The 22,349-nt window shown below is 39.9% G+C and overlaps 1 protein-coding gene across 1 annotated transcript in view; it reads right to left on the minus strand.

Annotated features, from left to right (window-relative positions):
- GLRA3 (glycine receptor alpha 3) overlaps positions 1-22,349 on the minus strand; it is a 140,256-nt gene that overhangs the window by 39,741 nt on the left and 78,166 nt on the right. The window contains exon 5 of the mRNA XM_032780174.2: positions 17,047-17,129. Coding sequence (XP_032636065.1) covers positions 17,047-17,129 — 83 coding nt within the window. The remainder of the gene's footprint in view (positions 1-17,046; positions 17,130-22,349) is intronic.

Below are 22,349 nucleotides of genomic sequence, written 5' to 3' on the forward strand. Positions count from 1 at the left end.
CACAACAAGAAATGGGTTTAAACTGGCCATCAACAACTTTGGGCTTGAAATTAGACAATGATTTCTAACCATCAAAAGAGTGAAGTTCTGGAATAGCTTTCCAAGGGAAGCAGCTTGGGCAAAAAACCTAATTTGTTTCAAGACTAAGCTTGATAAGTTTATGGAGGGAATGGGATGTGAGGTTGCCTACGATAGCACATGGCCCATCAGCTACTGCTATTTCTTTTTTTTTAAAAAAAGAATCTAAAGTGGCATCTTTTGTTTTTCTTCAAAACAAAGAGGACCCCCAGTGCTGATACAGGGGCATAAAGATCTATCATGAGTGAGCAATTGAAGAAATAGTGACAAACAAGGAGGACTTAAAATGTCTATTTCCAGCCCTGGATCTTCTGAGAGGTCACCTAGGAAGAAGTCCTATTCAGCAGTTACAGCTGACCAGGCTTGAGCTTCTGGGTAAGACACCTCCCAATGGAAGCATTATCCTAGGGTGCATTGGCACAACTGAATCACATATCTGTGCTACACAGGGGAAATATACACATGTGCTGCTCAGAATTTTGTTGTTGGGACTCTTGTTAAAATCTTTAGAATTCTTGATGGCACAACTGAAAGTTGTGATACACCTGCCAGATAAGAGAAAATTTTGATGCCAGTTTTTAGTCCTACTGTGAAATTGAATTATTCTGGGAATGGTTTGGAATTAGGAAGAGGTGTTGGGAATGGGATGACATAGTAGATGTCTCTTTGTTCTAACCTGCTATTAAGTTTGTGACACTTCTGCAATGAAAATATACATTTTGCAGATGTCCTGCATTGGGTTTCACATTATGCTAAAGTGTTGCAGCCTTCTGGTAAAGCTTCTGATCAATTTAAGGTTTGGAATGGTGAATTTTAAAGGCATCACTGAACTTTTCCAGGTAAATAATACAACGAAACATCTCCAATATATTTTACTTAGTTCTGAATAGGGCTATCCTAACACTTGTTTTACCTGTGGCTCTACAGAGCATTTTAGTGTGAACTGTGGTGTGAGGAAGTGCATGCACTGTGGTTCTAATGCACACAAGACTGAGGACTGCAGGGACATCATTAGATGCAATATGTGTGGGGAAAGTGATAATTCCCAGAGGCCTTGCACAATAGGGGAAGAGGTCATTCTCAGTCTCACAAGTATCTTTCCTGGCACCAACCATCAGAGGATTCTAAGCAGCCCTGCAAAGATTAATGAAGGCCCCATCTGAAGTGACAGTGCCTTTCTGCTTTTGTGGGAAGGACTTGCCTTGTTGTTTACTGATCCAGGATTGGGAAGAAATGAGTGAGTGGGAACTATTAAGAGTTATTATGACACAGATGGGGACATGAACACTGGTAATGTGAGGCAGGCAGTCAGAGACAGAGAAGGGAAAAGAGAAACTGGGGAAGGAACATCCACAGGCATAATTGGGATTCCTAAAAAAAACAATCACCTGGGAGGAATTGGCAGGCTACATGTATGGCAGACTCTATAGTTGGGGAGCAGATTTTGATGTGCTCCACTTCAGAAATGGGAGAGTTTTTCTTGAAATCAGACAGGGAATGAGGGGATCTAAAAAGAGTGAAGATGGTTACCACTATGTGAATCACACAGCATTATCTGTTCCAACTGATAATTGTTTTTCTGCATTAGGTGCTGTTGTAACATCTTTTTCTGCTGTTCTTTGTCCACAAGTGCTTTTATTGGGGGGAAAAGAAGGCAAAGGTTATAGAGTTTGATTAATATGAGACGGAACCATTAGAGTTAGGATCAGGATCTGGGGACTCAGGAGGCCCTCTTGTTGAGAATAATGAACCAGTTAACAAGAAGGTGACCTTCTTTGATTCATAGAGCCTGATACTTATGATGGTACAGGGTTAGTGTTTTATACTTAAGCACTATGAGAACTGTGCTGGGAAGGGTATTATTACTGGTTTCTATTATTTTAGTGTGAGGTATCGTTGTATTACCATCTATGTTACCATCCAAGTCAGAAGCTGAGGAAAGAGTTGTTTGGTTGTTTGGCTGGTTTGTTTTCTTCCAAAAAAAGAGGAACTTCAGCTATCAGGAATTGGAGGCCTATTCCGCGTTTGAACAAGGATTATAACATTTTGACTTTCATTCAAGCCAAAAAGTAGGGGAAAATAGCATGGAAATTATTGCAACCCAGTCAGTCTAATGCAATTGAAAGTCATACTATGGCAGATCTTGTGTAAATTGTGAGAAGTATTTGAAAATGGGTGAACATGGTGACTGTGAGAATGGTAGTGTTATTGTGACAGTCCATGCCCCTAGGGTCAGGGCAGCATGGGCTATCGGTCACAGTCCATAAAGCAGCCCTTCAGTGCAGGACAGCATGGCCTAATGGCCAGAGGCTATAGCACTGGTGTGCCCCTTAAGGGGTGTGGCAGCCCGACTCCAATGGGTCCTGACACAGGGCCCTAACAGTGGCATAGCAGCTTTCCACTGACTCAGCAGGGGGGCAGGGAGTGTCCTACCAAAACACACTGAGTTTCCCCAGGGGAGGAGGTACAACTCCATCACCATCCCGGGTCACTTCCTACCAGAGTCTATGTTGGGGTTTCCCATGCAATGCCGGGTCCTCTGTGTTCGGCAGGGCCAGTCATCTCCAGGGTTTCCTCCAGTCGCCGGGGTGCAGGTGAACCATGGATGACTTCAATTCCTGGTGCAATCAGAGGCTGCAGCTGGCTCTCTGTGAAAGCTTCCCAAGCAGGTCCTTCTCCTGTGACCTCCAGTCCAGAATGAGCTGGTCTCCCTCCCTTTATACTACTAGAGCACTTGGAGCATGCCCAGTCTTGCCGGGGAGGCGGAACTTCCGCTGTCAATACCATGGGATTAACCCTGTCTGAGGTAGTGTGGGGTAAGCAGACCCCATCACAGTTATGTTTTGGCCTTGCATCAGGCCAAAGCTTTTGATTGAGTGAAACTGCCTTACTTATGACTGGTCCTGTCTCAGTCTGGTACTCCCTCACAGATTCTTAACTGGCTACAGATTTTGTACAGATTTCATGCACTATGTATTCCTTTAGTAAATGGGTAAAGAATAGAGGCTACACAGATACATACTAGGGTAAGGCACGATTGTCCTTTGAGTCCATTATTTTTGAGTCCATATTCTTTTTCTTTGGGTCCTTTATTGTGGGCAGTCTGTGATATCAGGGGGTCAGGTCTTAATGTATGGATTAAGGGGGAGATGACTTTTGCTCTGTCAATGATTATTTTCACCCATGGATGATGTCACAGTGGTTCCAGGCAGTACAAAAGATACGGACTTTTTGACATCTTAAACATTTAGCAGCTGGAGTAGTGAAGAGCGAGGCTCTGTGGGTGAGGATTTTGAGGTGCTCTTTGTCTCGTCCGGAGGAGTTGCAAATAATGAGCCCTGAGGTTATAGCTATTCTAGGCCTAATCTTCTGTGGTGATTCAGTTGCTGAGTTGAACTGGGAGAAGAGGTTTGCCTCCAGCCACATCAAGGTGATTCAGTGGGAGAGATAGACCCTGATGTTGGCAGAAAGAGTGGTGATAAGTAAAACATTCCTGTTATGTCTTTGTATTTACATGGCATGTGTATATCCAGCCCTAGAAAATAGTAGGTCAAATTGACAGGGTTGTTTTTTCAGATGCTCTGGGGCAATAATGTAACCTAGTGAAGAGATGCATAGTCTACATACCAGTTAAAAGAAAGGGAGAGGATGGTATTCTCTGATGATTTTTTTATTATGGTGTTTTTGTTTTTTAAAATTTTCATAGGGTTCATGTGGTGACATAGGAAATAGCCATTTCTTTTGGAGTATTTGTGGGAAATGTCACAGGTAAAGGAATGGGGTAGAAGATAGAGGGAAAAGGGATGCAGCCTGTAAAAAAACATTTTTTTTCCTGCAACAGCACAGCAGGGTCCCTCTTGCATACAACTTGCATTAAGATGTATCTTCTGACTATTGGCAAATTCAGGCAACAGCATTCCGGTCTGGTGGCTCATAGTTAAGAAGAACATTATGCCAAGGAGTTCTTAAGGGATATTTTTCAGAACACCATTTGGCAGAACTACTGAATTGTCCAGAAGATTGTCTCAGTGAGTGATTGCTATACCTTTGAAATAAGAGTTCCCTTCACAGCGGCTGATATTTCATGATACTTGGTATGTCAGAGGTAACTTTCAAGGGAAACACAGATAAAGGCTGCTGCCAGGAAGCCTGCTCTGAATCAGAGGAGACGATGGAACACATTTTATTATTCTACTCCTTTATTTTCCACAGCTAGGAGCTGATGCTCGCAAAGCTGCAAGTCTCACTGTTGTGCAGCGAGACTTATGAACAACTGGCTCTTGAATGTTTTCATGCACCATAGGATTTGGCATCTTCCTCAATAAGGAAGGTCAGACATTTGCAGCATATTTTCTCTGATAAGATGGCAGTTTTTAATGCAGAGGTTTTATACTCGGTGTCAAAGCTGCTGTTCAGACTGATTTTAGGCACAGAACAACTCACCTGAACCTCTAGCCCACAGTATTTGTGCACTCATAGAATTGCTGGCAATGGCAGAGAAAAAAGAACCAAATGAGTTTGGTGGAGTGGTGGTCAACATGGGGGTGGGGCTAGGATATCAAATTGACCTTTTACTTTTGAAAACAAAGAGTATGGGGTGGGGTGGGTATGGCTGATCTCTTTTTGTATCTATGATTTGTCCTCACTGAGACTGTAATTTTGGAGTTTTGTTTTGAAATTTTTATTTAGACACAAACACAAACAGAGTGAAACCCTGACCCCAGGATAGCCAACAGCACAGTGACTAGGACACTGCTGGCCTGGGAAGTGGGGAGCAGGGGCCCACGTTCAAATCATCATCTGAATTATATAGTGCCCTTGTGAATGCTTTAACCACTGGACTAGTGGCTATTCTGGGGTGGTCTCATATTTATCCCAAGCCAGAAAAGGAAAATTTCTGAAATCTCAAGAACGTGTGAGGGATGAGAACCTAGTTTTACCTAGCTCTAGAAGGGATCTTGAGAAGTTCCCGAAGATACACAAACATGCAGATCGGGAAGTTGATACAACCCAGGCATCTGAGCATCTGCAAGGAAATTATTTCCCAAACATGGTGGCACCGCAATGAGCCACTTCTTCTGCATTGCTCTTCAGGTTCAGTGTCATATCTGCCAGCAAAGTTTCTCCAGGAGTCATGATATTATATTTGTTTTACCTTCTCCAGAAAGGGTAAAATTGCATTAGCATTAATGCTTGTCTCAACAACATTATCTCCCACATTGATATCTGGCCAAAAATACATTGGGTTTCCATTCTCCCTTTCATGCACTTTTTTTTAAAAATGGCAACTGATGCAGGGATGAATTTTGAGTGTAACTCCCTTCCCCTAGGGAAATCTCCACCCCCAACCCTTGACTAGTTACATGACTTAGTTCTCTTATAGCTTCTAAGACACCATCTTATTTGTGACTGGGTAGACAAGTTGAACAACTGTCTTCTGGAGAGCATACTATTGGTATAGACTATCTGCAGAGTACAGTAAGAGCCAGATCCAAATCCCTCTCAAATCAATAGGAGTTTTTCCTTAGACTTCAGTGGGTTTTAGAGCAGTGCCTAAGTACCTGGTATCCTCATTCTTTATGGAGACTAAGCATGCTACTTCCATTGCTATCTCCATGTTCTTTTATTCCAGCTTTGCAGGACACAGATCTGCAAACTGCACATGTATCTGCTTCTCCTGTACTGCAGCAAGATATCCTGCCACTGTGTCAACAGGATATCTTTGCTTCCTTTTTTAGTGTGACAATTTGACAAATATATTTATTGTTGGTCTTAAGAAACATCAGGAAGTAACTCAAATACATTTGTTATCCTGGAAGATTCTAATTAAGTAAATCTTTGATCCAAAGACAATCACAGACCTTGCTAAAGCATTCTTTCAAACTCAAAGGAAGAAATAATTAAGCCCCTTTATGTAGTGAGACAGATGGAAACAATGGAGGCTATTCCTTATCCCACATTGCTAGACCTGAGTAGAACTATTCCAGGCAGTTTAACAGAGATTTCCCTGACTGAAAATGCAGGGACTCTGTGCATGGTTTACAGGCTGTGGGTGTTATGAGGAGAGAGCCTGGAGAAGAAATCTTGAGAGGAGGCTGAGATATGGAGCTTCTTGGGTACAGAGCTCTCTGGAGGGGCACAGGGGGATTCTGGAGCAAGGAAACTGCAGGCTGTTTGTTTCTACTGTGCTCAGGGAAACAGGACATTGTGTATGTTCTTTGCAAATAAACATGATTACACCAAAGAAATACCTGATTCATATTAACATTTTTTCCTACTAACCTGTAATGCCGTGAATATTGGCTAGCCCCTCGGGCCAAAGGGGCAACAATATCATGCTTGTCTCTCTTCACCATAATATATGCTTCCAAATGGGATTACTCTATATAATAACTTTTACTGGTTAAAAGCTAAAATGAATTTAATATTTTCCCAATTACTACATCAGAAATACTTTAATATAATTTCAATTTCTTACCTCTCCTATACAGTAATCACAAAAGTTAAAAAGTAGTAACTACTTTTATTCTAAAAGTTACAGATACTTCCACAATGAGAGTCACGTAAAGCCTTCTGGGAATTATTTACAGCAAGCTACATAAAGAATATCTGTTCAGGCTACAGTCAGAGGAAGTTTAGTATGTGTTAACACCCTACAAATATCTAACAATGTGTCTCAGTTGCATGTGTGACTGAGGGGAAAGCAGACTTCTTTGTGTGTGAGGGAGATGCATGCCATTTTAACGTAACATTTTAAATATTTAAGCAAGCACAGAGTGCTGCTAGCTTAATTGTCGTAATACAAGTGCTTAATTTAACAAGTCAGTCAGTTCTTTTCTTTAGGATTATCATAAATAAGTTTTCCTCATAGTCTTTCCCCCCCACTCTGTTTAAGTGACTGAACACACTGCTTTATTCTGCATAACTAAAGTTTTCCTAAGTCTCTTTCTTGAAAAAAACATCCTTAACATGTTCATAGTAAAACTTTTAAAGTCTAGCTTCATGGATGATGCCATAGTTAGCAAATGCTTTTACTTATTCTGACACTGAATAAATGAAAGAGCCTCAAATAGCTACAAGTGCTTCAGGTTGTGATTTTAAAAGTCAGAGGTGTTCCATTCAAAATACCCAAATTAAGGGCAAAATTCTCCTTAGTGTGTTGAGCTATATAAAGTTCATGAAGAACTCCCATTGATATCCCTGGGATGTCTGCAAGTGGGTAAAAGGCAGGACACACAACAGCCATTCAGACTGTGGTAAAAATAACAAAAAATCCAACCACCCAAAAAAACAAAACAAGCAAAAAACCTACAACATGACTCAGAGGAGAATTTTGCCTTTGAAAGAACAAAAAGGCATAATTCACATTTTTGTGTGTTGATTTTTTTTAATGCAAGCAACTCTATATACCTTCCAGGAGGATGAATTTATTATTATTAAAAAGTACTGGTAATACAAAGCCTATGCAGTGTAGTCATCAAACTGAATGGAAAGGCAAGCCAATAAAATGGTATTATTTTGTGTGTTTGGTTCAAAATTAAAGCTGACCCCTCTGTCTGTAATGCTATAATCCCAGCCCTTGCACTCCTGGAACACTAAAGGGAAAGTCACAGCATGGTTATCAGCAGTGAGGCCATAGCTCCCACTATTTCCCCCATATGACCTGGGTTCCAATGTAGAAGCAATGGAGCAGTGAAGGGGGAAATAACACATGCTTTTATCTTTACAAAGAGCATAGAAACTGTCACTATGTCAGAGGTGCCGCCTCCTGGAAATATTCTGCTTGTTACAGCACACAAGTGGTGATTGCTCCCTCTGTGTGCTTTTTAGGATGACCAGATGTCCCGATTTTATAGGAACAGTGCTGATTTTTGGGTCTTTTTCTTATATAGGCTCCTATTACCCCCCACTCTCTGTTCCGATTTTTCACACTTGCTGTCTGGTCACCCTAGTGCTCTTTGATGCAAATCCCCAAAAGGGATTGGAAAGGTGAGTCTGTGGTTTTTCTTCCCCTGCAGCACCAGTCGAAGCAACTAGCCAGCTTCAGAGAGGGGAGCAAAATGCTACAACCCAATGGATGGTGCAATGTGTGATCTCCCCAAGTGACCTCTCAGATAGCGTGGCTCTGCATTGTTGCCTGCTTAGGGCTGTGGCTAAATGCTACAATCTAGTTCTAAAATATCAGCTTCCTGATAGAAAACCAAAATGTAAAAGGAAAGAGTGGGCCATATTTTCCTTTTTTCTATAACATGTCATCTTAATTTAGCTTGAAAGTATGTTAAATAGGGGGGAAATGTACAAATAAATAGCCAGTCCCTGGCCAGCATAAATTAGCACAGCTCTATAAATCTTAATGGAGCTAAACTAATTTACACCAGCTAGATCTGTCTGGTAACTTATTTTTAGTTAATTAGTTCATTTTAGGCAGTTTAAACCCTATTGTCCCCTATGCAGGCTACTCCCAGATACTGGAAAGGCAACTCCAAATTTCATTTCAGAGTTTACTACACATCCTTTCACAGGGTAGTTGGGAGATGACCCCATGGAGGATACACAAATGCTTATTTCTCCATAAACTGCAGCTCCTTGGAGATTCGCTGACTCCGAACTGCCCATGTTTTTTTTCCATTATGCTATCCCCTTTTCTGCAACAGGGGGCTCCTCTGCTAGATGTTTTCCTTGTAACATCCCCTGTAATAGGCTTCCCGCACACAGAAGAGCCACCTAAGTAAATTAATCTGGAGTGGTTGAGTATTAATTCTTTTGGTAGAGATTTCACCAGATATATTTTACTGGAGCAAGACATGATTTTTACCATCTCCTAATGTTGGCCACTACCTTCATAAAAATCTACTCCTTTCCTTTTTATTAACAAACACACAGCTGGTCTTAAACAACCCAAAGATCTCCAGTGTTTCCTTACAGAAAAGTTCTGCTTGACTAAATATTTGCCTTCCAGTTCTCCTAGTCACAATGACTTATTTGAGTTCTTCTGTCATTATTTTTATGATGACTATTTAAGGCTCATGTTCAAGAGTAAACGTGGTTTGATGACTGAATCCAAACAATCCTCAAGGCATCCAGCTGAGGTAAGAAATACCATTATTTTGACTATTGTGATTTTTACTATTCTCCTGCAAGGCAACCCAATAATGTGCTTGCAGGAGAGAGGAAAGAATGAGACTTTTCCTATAGCTTATAATTCCTAAAGCTAAAGATATGGAAGATGTTTGAACTTTGACCTGAGATCCAGTGTAGAATCAGTGGAGCAGGCCAAGGATTTTACATGTTGATATGTCAGGGTTCAACCTAAGAAATAAAGTGTTAAATAAAGTGTTAAATATGTAATTCTTTCTTTAAGTCTATTATATTTACATTTCTTTTTTTAAATGAAATAGTCAATTATGCAGCTCCCTGAGGGCTAAGTAAATGCACCAATACCACAAAAAAAATCCATATAAAGAGAAAAGGTTATTGAAAAATCTTTCTGAGGACAATCTTGTGCCATCGCCATTATGTTCTTCTTTTGGGTATGGGAGATGGTTTGAGATCACAATGTTAGTCTACAGGTCCCATGGAGCCTGACCAGCTACAGGAAAATTAAGCACCAAGCCCGTGGATCTCTGTGAATACCTACTCCTTCGCACTGCCCTCTAAGCCATTCTGATCAAATGTCTCCCTCTGGAGCTGTGCCACCATGGTCTCCTGCTCTGCTTATGTCCTCCCCTACCTTAAGAGGTCAGACTTTATAGTTTCCAGCTGAATCCATGTGAATATGTTGTTGGGGTTGGAGGAGCAATAAGCAAAGTTGCTCTCTTGCTCAGAACCCCCATGCCTAAAATGTAACACACCCATTCCATGCCTACAGATCATCATCTGTGTGGTGTTTAATGTGGAAGAGCCTTTATGGGCTCAAAAACCAGCCCTGGATTTGGTGACACCTTTTTTTCCTTTTGGGAGACCTTTCTGCACTGGATGGGAGTTTCTGGTCTACGATTATGAGCTTTCTTCTCTCTGCAGTCCTGGTGTTTAAATGTCTAGCTGAAGCATTCTTTACAAATTCTTCTTATGACGAAAACACAACAGTTGGCTCTCCTCCTCTCACAGGAAAACACTTAGAAGGCGATCACAGGGAGTAAATCTCTCTCATGGAGATGGAATTCCTCACCATCGTCATATACAGGAAAGGTGGGTCAATGTTTTCTCCATAGCATAATACAGGCACATGGAGATCCTGTGCCTCCATAGCTGCTCTGGCCCCCATGGTGGCCCTTTTCTCTGGGCATGGTTGCTCCTGATGGGAGTGCAATTGGAAAGACAATGCAATCTCAGAATGGATTATCAGCTCTCTATGGCTGGTGGTGGAGAAACAATATGCACATTCCATCCCCTCCCAGGCCTGCCATTGGCCTGACCGCTCCCATCCTCATCTGTACAAACTGTCGTCTTCACCTGTCTGGTGTCTGGATCCACGGGGCACCAGGAAGGAAAGAAAAGATCCTGTTTAAGCAGTTGAACTCTTCAGTGCCGGGGTGTGTGGGGGGGTGGGGGAGGTGGAATTGTCTGCATAGGAGAATCCTCTGACATGCACACATCTCAGTGGAAGGATCTTCCCTAAAGTTTAGATGGTGGATTGGATTATCCTTCATTGTCTATAAGACTGAGTAATTAAGGAGCTATAAAAGGGAAAACATTATTATTTAAACATTAAGGGATATACCAATTAAAATCTGATAATGGAGGCATTTTCATTCCTTATATATAATTGTGTTTCAATGCTCAATTGCTTCATTGTTACAGGCCCCTATTCTTTACCTGAGCCAGTACCTTCCTTTAAAAACAATGAGGAGTCCAGTGGCACCTTAAAGACTAACAGATTTATTTGGGCATAAGCTTTTGTGGGTAAAATTATGCCAGATAAATCTGTTAGTCTTTAAGGTGTCACCAGACTCCTCATTTTTTTTGTGAATACAGACTAACATGGCTACCTCATGATACTTAGCTTCCTTTAGTTATTGCTTAAGGTTCTAGGAATATTACAGTTCACAGAAATTCATAAAACAATCTAAGCAAGGTGTCTTCCCCTCCCCTGCCAAAAAAACCCAACATTAATCCATGAATAAATGGAATTCAGGGAAGTACAATATAAGATAAATTTAACGAGGGAGAGACACAAGAAGCTCTATTAAGGGGAAAATATTGTGCTGAGGAAAGATGCCACAAGAATAAGATATGTTTCTAGCTACCATTATTCTATATATTGTTCAAATAGAACAGAAATAAAATTAACAGAGAGGCTCTTGAGCTGCCTTGGCATGAACACTGTTCTTTTCATACTATAGTTATAATTCATTTATTTTCCTCCTTTTTAATATATAGATTCATAGAATTTGAGGTCAGAAGGAACCATTTTAATCATCCAGTCTGACCTCCTACATAACACAGGCTTTAGAGTCTCACTCAGTAATTCCAGCATCAAGCCCATCATTTCTATTTGAGCTATAGCAGGTCTTTTAAAAAGATATCTGGTCTTGCTTCAGGGAGATGGAGGGGAGCCTCAACCAGTTCATTTTAGTTGGTAAGGATAAAGAAAACTATTTTTCAGTAAAAGTATGGTAAAAGCCATTCTTAAAAAATTGCAGAAATATTTGCCATAAAGTCCTACACCGCCTAGTGATATAAATAATGTATGTCACTCTCTCGATACCACAGCTGTAGAACCAAGGGGTTGCAGAGACCTTGGGAATACTGTTTGAAGAGCTGCTGAAGACTGAGCATGTCACCAAGGAATGGTTTGGGGAGAAAAGTTGTAACAAGTGCTGCACTTAGAGCCCTCCACGCAGGGGAAACACAGCAGCAGTGATAGAGATTCTGCTACTAAGCAGTAGCATTATTTCACAACATGCTCATTTGTACTTGAGAGATTCCAGTAAGAAATGAGTTATACATATTGCAGCTTGCTGTTATAAATAGCTATGAGCCCTGAAATCTTTGCTCAGGTGGGTAATCCTTATGGAATCAGTCTCATTGACTTAAACAGGACTACTCAAGCATCAGCACTACTCAAATGAGTAAGATTTGCAGGCTCAACCTTGATGGAGGTGAAAATAAGTAGATGAAAAAACAATTGTCCAAAACCATTTCTGGTTATTTGTATAAGAAAATAACCCTGATTGTTCCAGCTTTGTCCTCATTAAATATTTACAGAAAAATCAAAGTCTTCTGTATATTTTGAGTTTATAAAGAGGCCATCTAGTAAGCCCACTAAAAGTCCTTTATTAAAGAGGAAAAGAACAAAGGCATATTGTTGGTAAAGGAGGTGGTTAAATTCAATGTACAGATGAACTGGGTCATATTTCTTTTTAGATATTTGGGGGTACCACAGATGGAATGAGGACCTCCAGAATCCATGCTAATTCATTTATGTGCTACTGTTTTGATTTTCTGTGGAATGATAGTGAATGTATTATTTACAATTGTCAAGGTTCCTTCCCTACTCTGAACTTTAGGGTACAGATGTGGGGACCTGCATGAACACTTCTAAGCTTAATTACTAGCTTAGATCTGGTATCACTGCCACTATCCAGAATTTTCAGTGTCTGGATCACGCCCATTCCCCTCAAAACCTTCCCCTCCCTGGGTGGCCTTGAGAGACTCCTTCACCAATTCCCTGGTGAGTCCAGATCCAATCCTTTGGATCTTAAAACAAGGAGAAATTAACCATCCTCCCTCCTTTCTCCCACCAATCCCTGGTGAGTCCAGATCCAATCCCTTTGGATCTAAAAACAAGTAAAAATCAATCAGGTATTAAGAAAAAGACTTTTAATTAAAGAAAAGAAAGGTAAAAGAAAAGCCTCTGGGAGAGATTAGCATACCAGCTACTCTCACAAACAGATTCAAAACACAGAGGATGTTCCCCTGGGCACAAATTTAGTTACACAAAAAATACCTAATTTGATTCTACCTCTAATTGCATAAGACAGGTTACAAAGAAATAAACATAAACCTGTTTATTCCTTTCTAAAACTTACTACTCTGATAAGAGGCTGGTTCCTTGATCTTTTTCACTCCCGCTGAAACTGAAACTCTCAACAAAGGAAAAGCTTCCCTCCTTCCTTTTGAAACATCTTGTTCCCCCATTGGTTCCTCTGGTCAGATGTTAGCTAGGCTAGGTGAACTTTTTAACCCTTTACAGGTAAAAGAGGCATTAACCCTTAACCATCTGTTTATGACAACAATGCTTCGACATATCGTAACTTGTCAGTCTGTCTTAACTGAAGGAGCATCTCAGCGAATGAATTATGAGAATGCTTCTTCTGCTCATCCCTTGCTCTTGGTGGGGATTAAGTTACTTCATATCTTTTCTTGGAGCAGTTTACTTCCTGAAAATCCGAGCCAGCTACACTGGCTGTCAGACAGGTGGGTGGAGCCAAGGCTTCTCCCCACCCCAAATTTCTCTTCCCCATCCCAGCTCACTTGACTGCAGTGGGATCCCCTACTCTTCTGCCTACATCTGGAGTCACAATCAGGTCAGGGCAAAGCAGGGGAACAAGTGTGTGTGTGTGGGGGGGGGATCATTAGGGATATGTCCCCTGACCTCCTTGTGCAATCAAGTAAGAGCTATGACAACCTATCCATTTTTGAATAAGGTTATAGACCATTTATTGGTGTGACTGGACGGCTGTGTATTTACAACAGAAAAAATCATTTGTATTTTTGTATACTCTTTACCTTTGTGAATATCATCTGTGTTTGCCACATGATTATACAACAGGGGATTTAATCCCACTGAAATGGATGATTAACATGAAGACTTCAGTGCAAAATGTTCTGCTGGAAATTAGAACATCTATAGTGCTATTCAACTAATAAGTGTTTGTTAGTTCCTTGAGGTGCAGTTTGTGAGAATTTGTGAACTCCTGCAAGGTTTCTATAAAACAAAGCAGATTCTATTGCATAAGAATGTTCAGATGCTGTATTATCTATGCTTACTATGGTCAAAAGAGAGGAAAAACATAGAAAGGTTTTATGAAATTTTTAAATCAAGTAAATGTTTCAAGATTGCATGTTAAAGCTCAGAACTTCCTGAATGCAAAAAGAGGTTGTAAACCATATCTTCTGTTTGTTCAGTGAAATATGATTTTTGTTTGCTTTGTGGAAACATTACTGTATAGAGCAAATGTACTTGGCATATGTATGCACTCCAACATAATTGCCTCCTGGTAACCTTTGCTGTAGTTACACTTAGTTATAAAAAGCCAGATCATGGCATCACTTATTAAAAAGATTTCCCATTGTGCTCAATGAAAAGTTCTGTGTAAATACTGATTGTGCAGTATGACCTAAAGTGCCTTGACCTTTGGAACAAGTAACTAAGGTTGCCATTCCATTTTTTGTCAGGAAAATTCCTGTTAGACTCAGCCACTAATCTGACATTCAGAGACCACTTGACAATATTACCATCCACCCACTGTAATGAAAGGCAGGACTAACTTTCAAAACCACCTTGCAATTTGTTTTTTAAAAGTCTACAATAAAATCATACAGTAAATAATTTTGACAGATTTGGTGCTGCTGAATCACCTCCCAGTGATGTTTATTCACCTTTCTGACTCCTTCTCCCTGTTCCAATAAATAAATAAATAATACCTCTTTCAACCTTTCAAGGTATGCATAGTTCTGAAACACTGTAAGAATCTCATCCATCAAGTTAGGCATCTGTTCTGCTTCTCTGTCTTAATATTCTAAATAATCCAGTATGCACATTCTAGATACAGGAATCTCATTAATACTTTTACATATGAACATTTTAATTCCAATACTAAAAATATAAAGCAAACATATATATAAGATATATGTTTATATTTATGCTAAATATTTCTGTCTTCGTGTATCACTAATTTTCACGCAATTCTTAACTGACTCATTTCTCATCAGTGAAGGCTCTCTTTATACACATCATCCTCTCTTGTAGAAACACCTTCAGGAAAGGGATGTGAGGGATGAACTCTCTTCCAGACATCACATCCACATTATCCCATAGTAAGTATTGGGTTTGTTCCCTTTGCAGAAAAGGCCATCGCTAAACACAGCAGAGACTAGGGGAGGTCCAAACCATCTGTGTGGGTGTCCTGTGTCTCTCCACTACCTCAGATCCCAGGACCTTAGGGTAGCTCTGCAGGTACCAGAGCCGAATGGGGGAATGGTTCTGTGGAGGTGACTAAGCACCTTTTTCTCACAGCTGGAAGAGTTTTGTGAACAGAGGCTCCCCTACATTTATGCATCAATGGGGGAGTCATCTGGGCCTTAATTATGTTTAAAAAAAATAGCACGGGCATAGTTTAGATTGTGGAAAGAAATAATGCTCCTACATATTTATCTTGCATTTTGTGTCAATGAGCATTTTGAGATAGATAGATAGATATTATGCATAGCATATGGGGAATTGAGTTATCAAGCATCGTTTTTGTTTCACATGAGTGATGATTATTCTCTAACTCAGAAATACTTCAACTGAACTATTCCTTTAATCTGAAGTCTTAAATCTTTTTCCAATTAAGGAAACAGACATACTCAAATAGAGGCCTAACAATAGCCTATAAATTACTTAGACTAATAGGCTTACTTTTTCCAGTGTGGAATTGAACATCATAAATGCTGTGTTTGTGTTAAAGCTTCACTTTTTGTACATATTTTAATGCTTGAAGTTGAAGAACCTAATACTATTAGGCCTTTCTTTCTCTACTGTTTTTTGTTGGCTACATTAAATGGCAAGCTGGTTATCTGGTACAAATTCCATTGAGTCTATCAGTAAATCTTCATTATACAGTCCTTTGATGTCAGAAGAAGTTTTGACTTGGTAAAGATCAAGGGGCATATTTATGTTCAACTGATCTCTACGTGGATGGTCTCTTCCATATGTAGATCTCTGCCACCCTTACAGAGACGGCTCAATATGCTGCCTTTTCCATGGATCCCAGACAAGGTGTTCCATGGATTCAAAGAGTTATGTGGGTTGAAAAGTTGGATGGACTGAGGAGTGTAGTACCTGGGGGATACATATCATCCTATCTTTGCCAAGTGGAGATTCCACCATAAATACAGCCAAAGGATGTATTTCCTTTCCACAACTCTCTCCTCTATGTTGGGAAAATCCCTCTTTTAGGATGGTCCCAAAGGAAGCCAGAGACACGGGAATCTAATGGGGATATTGTAGAGCTACAGAGCTGGGCCAGATCAGAGGAGCAGGGTCTTTGTATGGATGACTCTTGACTGTTTTCCTTCTGGATTCCCCTGGATTTCAGGGTATTTACAGAATGTGTAAACTAATCTCTCACTTTATTTTGTTGGAGTACCATCCTTTCCCTGCCAATTCTGAATGAAGACTTTAGAAAGGGCTCTTAGTGAACATATTCTGATGTTACTGACGTTTGTGTAATAGAAATGAGAATTTATTCCAACATACAGTATTACATTTTTTAAAAAAATGAACAGAATTCTAGGAAAAAATACTGCATAGGCATGCTAAAAACTGAATACTATTGATACTGAAATGCACGCCCCTGAAATCAGGCTGAATTTAAGATGGAAGTACTCACCAAAGCTCATAATCTGTGACTTTTAGAATTGTGGAACCAAATACTCACAAAACTCTCAAAATAAATATAACTTTACAACCTATGGACCAGAATCTGCCACCCTTACTCATTCTGAGAAGTAATTTACTATCTGCATACTACTACTACTCAATGTAAGGATGGCAGATTCTGGCCCTTAAGAAGTTTCTTGCATTCAAACAGCATTAAAAGTGCTGTATATTGTATGGGAAGGCCATAATTGTACAGAATACTTCCAAAGCATACTTATTTTGGAAAATGTCAAATTCTCTACATTACCACCTTTTCTATCCCAGCATGTATTGTCATCTTTACACTGTTATTCGCAGAAGAATACTTTGTTCACACTTACAACTTTCCAGCTGCATTATACATGTTTGCACATCCATTGGGAAGTTTTTGAGATCCATTGGACAGGACAATATTAAAGTCAATCTGAAAGAATACAAAACCATTATTAAAAATATACCTCAAATACCAGGGAGCACAGAACAAAAATGTTAACACACCTGTGGTTAGTGGTAGTTGAAAATAACAATGTATTTGTAAGAAACACTCTAACAACTATGAAAACAATTGAATCATTCTGACTCTCTTGTAAGAATCCTGCTTTGCATTTGTGATTTAAAAAAGCCAGAGAGTCAAAACCTAAAACTATTCTAAAATATTATTTATTTCAGACATATTCTCTAACTCAGTGGGTATTCCACAAAAATGCTCTGACAGTTTTAAATATTACTATAAAAGTACAAAGATATTACAGTATTTCATATCCTTGGCATACAATTTACCAAGACACTCTCCCCTACAGGAAATACATAATAGATGCCAGGTGCAACTCATGCTGGCAGAGTAATATAAGCATTTGTATCCTAAAAGGCAATACAGTTAAATTACCAACATGAACATGTTAAAGGTGATGTTTCAGTTGTCAGTATTATACTAAAGAAATGCTTCTGTGATTTTAAACTGCACATTTTGTGCCATAATATTTCTAGTAAACCATGTTGCAGTTATATAGGCACTAAACTTATTTTTAAATATTAAAGTACCATCATTTATATTTAGTGTAATACTTGCTAGACAGATAAGAAAGAAGAGATGCAAAGAGAAACAGAAAAAGAAAACAGTTTTGCTTTCATAGTTCCTATCATGGAGATATTTTATTGGCCTTTCAGTTTTTGTGTAGTTTCTTTGACAGCATACTGTTGAAAATTATATAGTATGGATCAGACTTTGGCTAAGCTTTGGGTGGGTGAATAGCAGCCTTACAAGGACCCTTCCTTCTGTACGCACCTCCGATGCAGGAGTCAGTCAAAAATATGCAGAGGGACTGTTCCATAATAGCATCTCTTGAAACACCAGTCATCCCAAAAGGGGCACAGAAAGGTCAAGCCTCATTCCACCCCTTAAACTCACACTGGCTTACAGAGCTAGCCAGCCACAGAAGGTAGCAAGGGCAGCATCTTCTGGGCATGCAGCCCTGGTGTGTTGGGGAACTCTAGAGGCAATCTGGACCTGCTGTTCCCACTGAGGTGGTGCAGTCCTGCACCACCTTCTCCATGGGGCAGTGCTATAAGGTACAATAAAGCTCTAACATTTGAAGCCCAGTTCAGCAAAGGACTTAAGCATGTGTTTAAAGTCCCATGGAAGTCAACAAGCTTCTTCTTATTTGCAGTACAGCCCCCTTATACCACTCTGGCAATACATAAGACCATATAATGTAATGCATAGTATAAAGATGCCTTAGGGTAAATGGGAAACAGGCCCAATGACTTCAAGCACATGTTTAATGTTAAATATGTACTTAAATGCTCTGCTGATTTCGGGGCCTAAACAAGAAATGGTAAAGGCTTATTTGGTAATGTAGGCCTTTCTTGCTAATGCAGGATTCCCCCCCACCCCACCCCCCACACTGTAAATCAGCAGTTCTCAAATTTTAGCAACCCAAGGACCCCCATTTTGATTTAAATTTTTCGCGGACCCCCAAGTTCCCCACTCAGCCTCGGGCTCTGCTCCCACTCCACTCCTTCCCCCAAAGCAGGGCCCCTTCACCTCCTCTTTCCTACCTCTTTCCTGAGCACACCCTATCTCTGGTCCTCCCTTCCCTCCTAGCCCATCCTGCAGGCTGCTGAACAGCCATTCCCTGGCATGCAGGAGGCACTGGGAGGGAGAAAGAGGAGTTGATCAGCAGGCCTGGCAGCCTCAGACTTGATTCCTTGCCCTCCCTCCCAGTGCCTCCTGTATGCCACAGAACATCTGTTTTCTGGCATGCAGGAGGCTCTGGGAGGGATGGGGAGGAGTTGACCAGCGGGGCCACAGTCCTGGACTTGTTTCTGCCCCCTCTCCCGAGTGCGCTCCATCCCCGTTCCTCCCCCTCCCGCCCAGTGCCTCCTGCATACCACAGAACAGCTGTGAAGGGGAAGGAGTTTATCAGCAGGGCCCACGGACCCCCTGGAATTCCCTTGGAGAGCCCCCAGTTTGAGAAACACTGCTGTAAATCTCTCTTTATCCAATCTAATTTGTAGTGTTTCCAGGAATTAGGTTTTTACCTCTTTCTTGGGGATACTATTCCACAGACTAATAGGGAGCTTTTTATGATCCAAGATCAATTTTTCAGTTATAAATTGCTACAAAGATACTAATACAGAAATATTAAATTCAGTGATCAAAATGTGAGTATAAAGTATTCTGATTGCTTCTATGAATAATGATACTATATGTAATCAAATAGAAATTACTCATAATAAATAAATACATAAATAGTGGTGCTGTTATAAAGTGGACAGGATTGATTGTAAGAGAGCTCTGTGTTATTCTACTGATTAGACATAATTGCTAAATTAAAGTTTAGTATTACAGAACCTTGAATTAGAACTAAATGTAATCAACATTTTTAACTTCATTTGGATCCACTCAGTGGGAACATTCAGTTAAGAGAAAACATAATAGTGTCAATTAAGAGGATTTCTTTTAGGATTTCTTCTTGACCCTTACACAAAGTATATTAATAAAATCTCTCATCCCAGATGCATGATAATTATACCAGAGTGAGGCAATGTCTACACTATAGGTGCTATAGCAGTACACCTACAGTGCTGTAGCTGTCACTATAAGCCTGTAGTAGACAGACTATAGCAAAATAAGGGGTTTTCTGTAGCTGAAGGAACTCTACCACCTGAGCAGTGTTAGATTGACAGATGCATTCTTCCATTGACTTAGTAGCATCTACCCTAGAAGTTAGGTCAGCACAGCCATAGTGCTCAGGACTGTGGACTTTTCACACTCCTGTGTGCTCTAGCTATATTGATCTAAGTTTTAAGTATAGACCAGATGTGAGAATATAGACAATGGGCCTGATCCCTGGATTCCTTTTCCTCCCAAAAGTCCCATTGACTTCGTATGAAGTTTGCTTCTGCTTGAACATATGGACCTAAATAGACCTAAATACAAAAAGACCTAAATACAAATTTCTGCAGAAATGGCACGCTGAAAAGGTTTTATTATCTAAGGCTGATCACTTGTATTTTTAATTGTACAGCTAATAGTAAAAGTGTATATCATTTCTTTAGGCTCCATGCCAGCACCTAGAAAAGGTTTGCAGGGAGAAAGTGATGCAAATGCCCTTTCACAGTGACTACTTTGTTTTACAGTCACATCCCTGGCTGAATAAAGAATCATTGTAACTGATCAGAGAAAGATGCTAGCAAAAGCAAATCTCTGTAGCTACCAATAAAATCAGAAAAGGTATGTAAATGAAGCAAATAGATTGTCACACAATGACCTTCCATGAGAACATCTGTCGGAGGGCAAATGTAGGCGCAAGGTCTGCAAGTTTTATGGCAGGAGGACACTGGCAGCATTATCTGACAATAATGGTAGTGGATGATGTTTGAGATGCACAGCTTGCTGTCAAATTCAACAGGTCATATGGCAGAAGGTCAGTGCAGAGTGAATAAGACTTTTCAGAACTTTGGCATCAGTTCATTTTGGCCTCAAGAGCAAGTAAGAGTAGGAGGGCATTAGGTATTGTTCCATTGGCCAGGGATCATTAATGCACAGAATGTTCTGCCCAGGCCCCTTTCTACTTTCTGTGCACTGCGTGCATAGAGCCAGGTATGCAGCTTTACACCACTTTGGGGTCCCCTGTAGACAGGAATCCCCTACAGAAGGGGAAACCACACCTGCCCTGTTACAGAAGGTCCCCATTATGGGGGCTGACTGATAATCTGACCCCTTGTCTTTACTTTTTCAAAGAACCTAGTCTAAATGTAAATTCTAATTTAAAACAAAGTCTAAATTGAAAAGTGGCTCTTTCACGGGCACTAACATATGTATGTGACTACATTCATCATTGACTTCCGGTCTGCATATGTTATTCACTTGCAGTTACGTTTGGCTGGAAAAAGACAACTCAGCACTTTAAGGGTTTTCAGCATTCTCTTTTGAATGACAACTATTTCAGAATTACCTTCTTTATATTCATCAAATGCAAAACTACCTTAAATTCAGATGAATATTCACCTACAAGTTGATTATACAATTTTGAATCTTTTTCATTGATTGGGTCTGTTATTCCTGTTGAAAATTTTTGGCAATTAAATTATGGTAGAGTAATCACTGGAATTACCTTGGCACCACAAGAACTGTGTGAACTAATTGGATATTGCTCTCAGCACAATTAATTTTTGGTTTTATACCTTTAGTATAGTAATGTGTCACATTCTTTTCAATGTGCACTCAAACTACTTTATTCTATCTGATCCAGACAAGACAGACCAAATTCCATAGAAGTCATTGGCAAAACTTCCCCATGTAGTGCACCCAAACATGAGAACTTCTAATGCATCAGTTCATATGCAGACTCCTCTCTTTATCAGACCAAAAGGCCCCCCGTAGAATGCAATACCTTAAAAGAATGCAAGGTGAAACACCAAATGAGAGGAGTACATTTTGCTCTGAAATGTACTATCAATCATAAAACTGAGGGGAATGCTGAAAAATGAGATAAAGTGCAGTTGATCAAAATGTTAGCTGTTACTGTAAAATTGAATTGCTGTTCCATATGGTAGTGGTGATAGATGTATTTTACAAATAAATCTGTCAAGTAGATTGGATTTTTTAGGACATAGGTAAGAGTGTGAAGTGGTGATTAGTATAAAACTGGAATGTAATGCAAAGGAAAATCAGGCCCTAGAACTTCACTCCTGAAACACTTTATTATTGATTTCTAGTGCTAATTTGTGAAATACCACATGGGACACTGAAATCACACCTTATTGATTACTCGTATCTTCCCCCTACACACACCTTAGTTTCTATAAGTAGTGAGTGATACCTTAAAAAGTTTTAGAGCTAAAACCAATTGCATACACCTTATGAAAGCTTCAAAGCCTAACTTTCAAATGGTACAAGGCAGTAATCTCTAGTTAAGGACTGAAATCAACGTTAGATGCCTAAATACTTTTTGAAGATCTGGGCTTAGGTGTTTATGAGAATATTGGCTGCTACAGTAAAGCCAGAGCAGAAGTGTTAAAGAAAAGAAGAGAAGTAAGGCAGTAATCATCAGAGTAACTTGATTTTGTCAATATTTGTTTTATTACGTTAGGTAGGTACAACTTCCAAAATGTTTCACAAAATGTAAAAAAAAAAAAA

Source organism: Chelonoidis abingdonii, chromosome 5, assembly GCF_003597395.2.
Source record: "Chelonoidis abingdonii isolate Lonesome George chromosome 5, CheloAbing_2.0, whole genome shotgun sequence".
In the NCBI taxonomy this organism is placed as follows: Eukaryota; Metazoa; Chordata; order Testudines; family Testudinidae; genus Chelonoidis; species Chelonoidis abingdonii.